Consider the following 11,083-nt stretch of genomic DNA (forward strand, 5'->3'; position numbering starts at 1 on the left):
CCTACAGCCACAAACTGTGAATGACAGCTGAAGGTTGTGTGTTTTTACTCTATTACATTTCTGGAATTTTACAGACTCTGTTGTCCAGAGCGACGTACAAAATGCTGCTCCGTGGATCCCGAGGCTCCTGAGGGGTAGATAAGAGAGTCTTGTGGTTGACCGTGTCGAATGCTGCTGAAAGGTTGTTCTGTGAGAGATAGACAGACAGTTGGTTAAAAACAGTGCATTCCAGAGATTTAGAAAGAAAGGAGAGAAGTGATCCCAGACTGTAGTTGTTGATGTCTGATGGGTCCAGAGCAGGTTTCTTCAAGATGGGAATGACCCTTGCTTGCTTGAAGGTAAGTTGGCACATAGCCAGATGTCAAGGATCCGTTGATGATTGTGGAGATGAAGGGCAGGAGGTCTTTTGTGATGGTCTGAAGTGTAGTTGAAGGGATTGGATCCAGAGGACAAGAGGTGAAGTCCTGGCTGTGTTGTGTAGTCATTGTTGGGGAGGAAGGGAAGGTCTGGCAGATTTTCCTAATCTTTTTATCATAGAAGGAGGCAAAGTCATTAGCAGTCAGGGAGGATAAAGCAGGTGTGGCAGGGGGGTTGACTAGTGAAGAGATGATGTTGTGGAGCTTGATGATGATCTTGTGCCGAGGCCTCGAGCATTTCCTTGTAGAAGGCAGTTTTAGCAGAAGTCACATCCGAAGAAAATGTGGTCAGGAGTGCGCAGTAAGATGCGAGGTCTACATCGAGTTGTGATTTTTTTCACTTCCTCTCTGCTGATTTGATTTCTCACAGATTGCTGCGCAAAACTTCTGACAGCCACGGTGTGGGACAAGAAGTCTTCTTGGGTTTTGTAGTCAAGGGGCAAAGGAGGTCCATGGTTGAGGGAAGAGAGGAGAGAAAAGTCCAAGGGTAGAGAGGAAAAGGAGTCAGAGTCAGGAAAAGATGAAAGTACAGGAAGCTACAGAGGCGGGAGTGATGGAGTGAAGGTTATGACTGATAAGAGAGAGATGTTGGAAATAGTTTTTAGGTAGAGATAGATGGGAAGAGTGATTGTAAAGGAAACCAGGTGTGGAAGAAGACATGGTTAGATGAGACAAAGGGAGAGGTGTGAAACACCATTTCCATGACAACAGTAAACCCGTACCAACCACCTCTACCGGTTTCTCGTGCTGAGTGAGAGAAAGCATAGGCAGAAGACAGAGCAGCTGGTGGAGCAGTGTTCTGTGGAGATATCCAGGTCTCGGTAAGTGCCAGAAAGCTGAAGGTGTAATGGGAACCCAAGGCTGAGAAAAAGTCAGCTTTCCTTACAGCAGACTGGCAATTCCAGAGCCCACCTACCACCACTGTTTGAGATTGAGACAACAGGGGAGGGTAGATGAGGTTACTGGCAATGTGACCTCTGTTCTGTGGATGAGAACGTCTGTGTCTGTAAGAGGAGACTCCAGAGATGGGTTTAAGACACATGACTGATCTCCCAATTTGAGATCAATGTATGAATTTTAAGAACAAGATCTGTACAAATGTAGACACTAAATGTTACTGACTTAAAGCAGGGTCACATTTATGAACCTTCAATATAAGTGAGTAAACCCTGCCCACATGTCACACCTCAAGTGAGACTGAAACTACTTTTCATTAATCACCTGAGAACTAATCATCACTGAACAACACTCTAGAATAAATAATGCTATACAAGGTAACAATGTAGAACTCAACTGAGTTAAGCACATATCCAAAATCAGAATCCTACTTTACCAGGAGAGTAGATTTAAGATCGAGCTAAAGCACATTGTATCAGTTCATTTAATTCCTGTGTGTGTGTTTACTGTACCCATGTCTGACTCGTGTGTGTGTGTGTGCACGATTCTCACTGCCCTCTGGTGGTCACGAGCTTGAACTTAGTTTCTTTCGGCTTCTCCCGTTAGGGGTCGCCACAGCGGATCTTTCGCACGTTTGATTTGGCACATGTTTTACGCTGGATGCCCTTCCTAACGCAACCCTCCCCAATTTATTCGGGCTTGGGACCGGCACTAAGAGTGGCTGGGGATGGTTCCCTGACCGGGAATCGAACCCGGGTCACAGCGGTGAGAGCGCTGCATCTTAACCACTAGACCACCAGGGGACCTGGTCACGAGCTTGAACTAAAACTTTAAAATTAAACATAAAAAGAAACAGGAGAAAATAATACTGAATAGCTGTCTTTATTTTCTTCATTTCAGTGAAAGTAGTAAAGAAATGAACGTTCATAGACATGTTAATTTCAGCATGGAGACTGTGTGTGTGTGTTAGTTTATATATGCGAACATATTTGGACAGCGACGTTGAATTAAAAACACCCCTCCAAAAATCATCAGCAGAGACACGGGTCTGATAATCAACACTGTTTTACAGAACACACCACACTCACGCAGACCAGGGTCCCAGTCTGGAATCCAGCTGTTAGCTACACACACACACACACACACACACACACAGAGGAGACAGATGTTCATTTTGTTTTTATTTGTATAGTGCTTTTAAAAATAGTCTTAAAGCAGTAATAAAATAATCTATGATAATCTCCTACAGTAAACACAGAGTGTGTAGAGTAAATAAATGATCTCTTACGTATGGGATGGTCTCGTGTTGAGTTTTCTGGAAAAAGGTGATCAATGTTAGTAATGAACTAAATTTTTTAGTCAGAGTAAAGGCAGTCAAGGCAGAGGTGAGAGACAGATTAATTTTAAGCATGATGAGATTAAATTGTAAAAAGTTCTGACATACTGCAGAGATTCTTCTCACATGTCTCTCCTCCACACTGGCTGCAGGACACTCCGGCTTTATACGGATGAACACCATTGACGTTTCCCCTAAAATCACAACACACACCTTTAACTTTAGCTCTAGTTCCTTTAACATTTCAATTATTTTATACAGATTTCTTTTTGCCAAACAACCACGTCATGATGACTCACTACCACGACACAACCACGTCATAACCACTCACTACCACCACACAACCATGTCATAACCACTCACTACCACCAGACAACCATGTCATTACCACACAACCACGTCATAACCCCTCACTACCACCACATATCCACTACACAACCAGGTCATAACCACTCATTACCACCACACAACCATGTCATAACCACTCACTACCACCACACAACCACGTCATAACCACTCACTACCACCACACAACCACGTCATAACCACTCACTACCACCACACAACCACGTCATAACTACTCACTTCCACCACACAACCATGTCATAACCACTCACTACCACCACACAACCATGTCATAACCACTCACTACCACCACACAACCATGTCATAACCACTCACTTTCACCACACAACCATGTCATAACCACTCACTTCCACCACACAACCACTACATAACCACTCACTACCAAACAACCAAATCATAAGCACTCACTACCACCACACAACCACCACACAAGCATGTCATAACCACTCACTACCACTAACCACATCATAACCACTCACTACCACTACACAACCATGTCATAACCACTCACTACCACCACACAACCATGTCATAACAACTTGATACCACCACACAACCACTACATAACCACTCACTACCACCACACAACCACTTCATAACCACTCACTACCACATCATAACCACTCCCTACCACCACCACACAACCACATCATAACCACTCACTACCACCACACAACCACTTCATAACCACTCACTACCACTACACAACCACGTCATAACCACTCACTACCACCACACAACCATGTCATAACCACTCACTACCACACAACCACATCATAATAACTCACTACCACCACACAACCATGTCATAACCACTCACTACCGCCACACAACCACTACCACCACTATTACCACTCACTACCACACAACCACATCATAACCACTACATAACCATGTCATAACCACTCACTACCACTACACAACTATGTCATAACCACTCACAACCACTACATAACCACTCACTACCACACAACCACATCATAACCACTCACTACCACCACACAACCACTCACCACCACATCATAACCACTCACTACCACCACACAACCAAAACATAACCACCACACAACAGCATGACATAACCACTCACTACCTTACAACCACCACATAACCACTTACTACCACCACACAACCACTACATAACCACTCACAAACACTACATAATCACTCACTACCACCACCATCATACAACCATGTCATAACCACTCACTACCACCACACAACCATGTCATAACCACTCACTACCACCACACAACCACTACATAACCACTCACTACCACCACACAACCACTACATAACCACTCACCACCACATCATAACCACTCCCTACCACCACCACACAACCACATCATAACCACTCACTACCACCACACAACCACTTCATAACCACTCACTACCACTACACAACCACGTCATAACCACTCACTACCACCACACAACCATGTCATAACCACTCACTACCACACAACCACATCATAATAACTCACTACCACCACACAACCATGTCATAACCACTCACTACCGCCACACAACCACTACCACCACTATTACCACTCACTACCACACAACCACATCATAACCACTACATAACCATGTCATAACCATTTACTACCACTACACAACTATGTCATAACCACTCACTACCACACAACCACATCATAACCACTCACTACCACCACACAACCACTCACCACCACATCATAACCACTCACTACCACCACACAACCAAAACATAACCACCACACAACAGCATGACATAACCACTCACTACCTTACAACCACCACATAACCACTTACTACCACCACACCACCACTACATAACCACTCACAAACACTACATAATCACTCACTACCACCACCATCATACAACCATGTCATAACCACTCACTACCACCACACAACCATGTCATAACCACTCACTTCCACCACACAACCACTACATAACCACTCACTACCAAACAACCAAATCATAAGCACTCACTACCACCACACAACCACCACACAAGCATGTCATAACCACTCACTACCACTCACTACCACTACACAACCATGTCATAACCACTCACTACCACCACACAACCATGTCATAACAACTTGATACCACCACACAACCACTACATAACCACTCACTACCACCACACAACCACTTCATAACCACTCACTACCACATCATAACCACTCCCTACCACCACCACACAACCACATCATAACCACTCACTACCACCACACAACCACTTCATAACCACTCACTACCACTACACAACCACGTCATAACCACTCACTACCACTACACAACCACGTCATAACCACTCACTACCACCACACAACCATGTCATAACCACTCACTACCACACAACCACATCATAATAACTCACTACCACCACACAACCATGTCATAACCACTCACTACCGCCACACAACCACTACCACCACTATTACCACTCACTACCACACAACCACATCATAACCACTACATAACCATGTCATAACCACTCACTACCACTACACAACTATGTCATAACCACTCACTACAACCACTACATAACCACTCACTACCACACAACCACATCATAACCACTCACTACCACCACACAACCACTCACCACCACATCATAACCACTCACTACCACCACACAACCAAAACATAACCACCACACAACAGCATGACATAACCACTCACTACCTTACAACCACCACATAACCACTTACTACCACCACACAACCACTACATAACCACTCACAAACACTACATAATCACTCACTACCACCACCATCATACAACCATGTCATAAACACTCACTACCACCACACAACCATGTCATAACCACTCACTACCACCACACAACCACTACATAACCACTCACCACCACATCATAACCACTCCCTACCACCACCACACAACCACATCATAACCACTCACTACCACCACACAACCACTTCATAACCACTCACTACCACATCATAACCACTCCCTACCACAACCACATCATAACCACTCACTACCACCACACAACCACTACATAACCACTCACTACAACATCATAACCACTCCCTACCACCACCACACAACCACATCATAACCACTCACTACCACCACACAACCACTTCATAACCACTCACTACCACATCATAACCACTCCCTACCACCACCACACAACCACTACATAACCACTCACCACCACATCATAACCACTCCCTACCACCACCACACAACCACTACATAACCACTCACTACCACCACACAACCACTTTATAACCACTCACTACCACATCATAACCACTCCCTACCACCACCACACAACCACATCATAACCACTCACTACCACCACACAACCACTTCATAACCACTCACTACCACTACACAACCACGTCATAACCACTCACTACCACCACACAACCATGTCATAACCACTCACTACCACACAACCACATCATAATAACTCACTACCACCACACAACCATGTCATAACCACTCACTACCGCCACACAACCACTACCACCACTATTACCACTCACTACCACACAACCACATCATAACCACTACATAACCATGTCATAACCACTCACTACCACTACACAACTATGTCATAACCACTCACTACAACCACTACATAACCACTCACTACCACACAACCACATCATAACCACTCACTACCACCACACAACCACTACATAACCACTCACCACCACAGCATAACCACTCACTACCACCACACAACCAAAACATAACCACCACACAACAGCATGACATAACCACTCACTACCTTACAACCACCACATAACCACTTACTACCACCACACAACCACATCATAACCACTCACTACCACCACACAACCACTCACCACCACATCATAACCACTCACTACCACCACACAACCAAAACATAACCACCACACAACAGCATGACATAACCACTCACTACCTTACAACCACCACATAACCACTTACTACCACCACACAACCACTACATAACCACTCACAAACACTACATAATCACTCACTACCACCACCATCATACAACCATGTCATAACCACTCACTACCACTACACAACCATGTCATAACCATTTACTACCACCACACAACCACTACATAACCACTCACTACCACCACATAACCACTCACCACCACATCATAACCACTCACTACCACCACACAACCATGTCATAACCACTCACTACCACCACACAACCACTACATAACCACTCACTACCACTACATAACCACTCACTACCACCACACAACCACTACATAACCACTCACTACCACTACATAACCACTCACCACCACATCATAACCACTCCCTACCACCACCACACAACCACATCATAACCACTCCCTACCACCACACAACCATGTCATAACCACTCACAACCACTCACTACCACCACACAACCATGTCATAACCACTCACTACCACCACACAACCATGTCATAACCACTCACTACCACTACACAACCATGTCATAAACACTCACTACCACCACACAACCACTACATAACCACTCACAACAGCATGACATAACCACTCACTACCTCACAACCACCACATAACCACTTACTACCACCACACAACCACGTCAGGAGTTATTTAGGGTAAGAATTAGGGTTGGGGTCATGACCTACAACTGAAGGTGAGATAATTGTGCTCCTGTACTTTACAGCAGAGTGAAATTCACATATCAGTGATGTAGGAATCTGAGCTGAGAACACTGAGATTTGAGGCCCCTGAGAGTGGCAGCTCGCTGATACTGGGCTTTGAACCCCTGACCTTCTTATTAGTTACCCAGAATCTTAACCACTGAGCTCCTACCAGTATGTGAACGCTGAATACTTGGTAATTATATTCAGACTCACGATGTTGCGTAGTTACACACAAAAATGGTTCCTGGTCTGTGTGAGAATGTTGTTTCCTTCACACCTTCAGGACACAGACTCACAGCGCAGCCCACTTTATACGAGTCTGCCCACACCACCTGCATTACTCACCACACACACACACACACACACACACACACACAATCAACATGCATGCTTTATCTAATAATTAAGTGTTGTTTTAAACTTATTATATTATACAACATATAACGTTCCTCTTCCACAAGTTTCTCTCTGTATTCTCTCCATCAGAATTAATAGACTTATCATGAGTTTCAGTGTAGATGGCAGATAGGACCTGAGATGGATTTATTGTAGAAATGAGGTGTATGTTGAAGGTACCTGTGTGTAATGGCCACAGACTTCGGTGCATTTGAGTGTGTTGTAATTAAACACCTTCACCTCATCGACCCAGTCCTTTATCGCTAATTTCATGTCAAATGTTCTGTGACCGGTTCCAGCCCAGATGTTCTCCCCGACTGAGAGCAACACTGGGTGAGTTCGTCTCTGATTGTGTTTAAACACACAGTGTTTTGCCCACGCCTTTGCCAGGACCTCCAGGCCATCGTCCCAAGTCTGTCACACACACACACACACACCCATAGGGGTCAGATATTTTCATACATATTAAACATGAGCTGAGACTCAAACCTCCATCCTGAGTCTCACACCTCTATTTAATTGCTCTCTGCTCCACGTCGGGTTGTTCTTCACCACCACACTTTCTTCCAGCTCATCATGTCTCCTGGATTTCTGCTGATCAGTGTTTGACTCTTGACTACTTCTTACCATGTAGCGCATGTTGCTAGCTGAAGGCTTGACGTTCGAGCGAGCTTCGTTGTGTTCCTTTAAACAGATGTCAATGAACTCCTGGTGTGTGATGTCAGGAAGTGAGTTTTCCCTCATGGACAAGGAGAGTGAGGGCAGGAGGAGGACGAGATGGAAGAAGAGATGAAGAACACTAGCCATGATGAGAGAACGAGTGTGAGAAGAGCAGGATGTGGACTCGCTGACACCAACTAAAACAGGAAGGAAGGAAACGAGTGTAGAGCTTAGTGTTACATTTGAAGAAGTTAGAAAATTTACACACAAAAACACATGCATGCACACACACACACACACACACACACACAAGCATACGCATGCAACACACATACATAAAACACCTGCAAACACACTCTACACTACACATAGTTGTATAGTTAACACATAATCAGTCACTGATCACTTTATTTCCACAGAAATCCACAGGAATCTGTTCCTAAATCACAACCACACTCAACACAATCATTACATCAGAGACTCATAGTGATTCAACTGAGCGAATATCTAACGTTACATGAAGCGATTTCTCCTGGGTGTAGTTCCATACACCAGGGCCGTCTAAATGGCAGAGGAGGTGGAGTCACAGCTATTTATTTAAATAATCTAAGCATCACACACTTTACTAAACTAAACACAAATGTAACACATTTGAAGTTCTTTACACCAACATCAACTATTAAGTGTCTGAAAGCAGGTCCAGTCTGTCAATTCCATTAATTATTATTTATAGACCCCCAGGGGCCCGACTCTCATAGAATTTGCAGATTTTATCACAAATCCAGCTGCTTCTTTACAAAAAGCATACATTTTTGGTGACTTCAATATTCATTTTGATGAATTTAAAAGATGAATGTCTAGAATCAACGTTTCGTTACACTCTAGATCAGCGATGGGCAAACTTTTTGACTCACAGGCCACAATGGGTTCTAAAATTTGACAGAGGGGCCGAGCCAGGATATATATATATATATATATATATATATATATATATATATATATATATATATATATATATATATATATATATATATATTACATTAGAGATTTGGCCTGTAACATGTAGCAACGCATGAATATGCAGGGCTCATTGTACAAATTGTTTTCCAAATGCATTAATTAAATTAATCATTAATTTATTAAATTACAGTTAAATAAACACAGCAGAAAAACACAATTTCAGTGTCATCAAGTGCCAAAAGATCAACAACTTGTTGTTAGTGAATATAACTTGAAGGACTCAGCTTTTTTGTTTATTTGGCTGCAATATCTTCGTCAATCAGTTCTAAAAGGCGAGTCACAGTTCTGTGTGACAAACTGATTTTTTCAAACTTGCCTTGTCTCTCCGGACACAAGACACCTGCCGTCTCTACCATGCAATCTTTTAAAAACTCGCCTTCGGAGTAAGGCTTGCTATCTCTCGCTAATGTGAATGCCAGCAAAAAACTTACCTTGGTACTTGACCCTTGAATCGCAGTTTGCCCGTGGAAAAAAATGTTGCTAAGTCTGTAAATTAGCTGCCAGCTTAGGCATACAGCATTTGATCGGACTTCAGTGAAAAAATATTTTGTTGTCCACATCGTATTAAACACTCGGCGCTCACTATCCACTTTTCTTTTCTTTCATAAGATCATTTTTGCAAAAGGGCTCATAAGATGGTCATGTTCGGCGGCCCGGATTAATAAGCCCAACGGGCCGTAGTTTGCCCATGTCTGCTATAGATGATGGAGCTTCACTTAAGACCAAAATAATCAGGGAGAAAAAATCAGCACAGTGGTATAATGCTCATACACACACCTTAAAACAGACCACTCGGAAATTAAGATGTAAATGGAGTCAAACAAAATGAACAGTATTTCAAATAGCATGGAAGGAGAATCTCCTGAGTTCTAGAAAATCTCTTAGTGCTGCTGATCAGCATATTTCTCCACCCTCATAGAAAATAACAAGCAGAATCCTAGATTTTTATTCTGTACTGCAGCAAAATGAACAGGGAATAAAAGCACTGCACTCACATGCACACCATCAATAGGTAGTAATGATTTCATCAACTTTTTAATAATAAAGTTGAAAACATCAGGCAAGAAATCCAGAGGATTAAAATAAATCCAGACTATTTTATAAATAACCCTGTAGACAGCAGTGTCATTATAACAGACCATCAATTACAAAGTTTTACTCCTATTCAAGAGAACAACTTCATTTCATTTATTTCCTCATCAAAATCATCAACCTGCATCTCCATCCCTCACCTACAAGTTTCCTCAAACAGATCATTCCAGAGGGAATTGAACCTGTTTTAAAATAATAAACTCTTCCATTAGCACTGGTTTTGTACCTAAATCCTTCAAACTGCAGTTATCAACCC

At 43.1% G+C, this 11,083-nt stretch overlaps 1 protein-coding gene across 1 annotated transcript in view; it reads right to left on the reverse strand.

Moving 5' to 3' along the window:
* Nucleotides 1-2,194: 2,194 nt before the first annotated feature.
* The window catches only part of glipr1a (GLI pathogenesis-related 1a), a 13,202-nt gene continuing 4,313 nt past the window's right edge, over nucleotides 2,195-11,083 (reverse strand). Inside the window, exons 2-7 of the mRNA XM_083529062.1 lie at nucleotides 8,683-8,912; nucleotides 8,236-8,469; nucleotides 7,873-7,991; nucleotides 2,758-2,843; nucleotides 2,602-2,628; nucleotides 2,195-2,437 (exon numbers count right to left, since the gene is read on the reverse strand). Coding sequence (XP_083385188.1) covers nucleotides 2,280-2,437; nucleotides 2,602-2,628; nucleotides 2,758-2,843; nucleotides 7,873-7,991; nucleotides 8,236-8,469; nucleotides 8,683-8,862 — 804 coding nt within the window. The 5' untranslated portion in view covers nucleotides 8,863-8,912 and the 3' untranslated portion in view covers nucleotides 2,195-2,279. The remainder of the gene's footprint in view (nucleotides 2,438-2,601; nucleotides 2,629-2,757; nucleotides 2,844-7,872; nucleotides 7,992-8,235; nucleotides 8,470-8,682; nucleotides 8,913-11,083) is intronic.

Source organism: Silurus aristotelis (assembly GCF_946808225.1).
Source record: "Silurus aristotelis genome assembly, chromosome: 24".
Lineage (NCBI taxonomy): Eukaryota > Metazoa > Chordata > Actinopteri > Siluriformes > Siluridae > Silurus > Silurus aristotelis.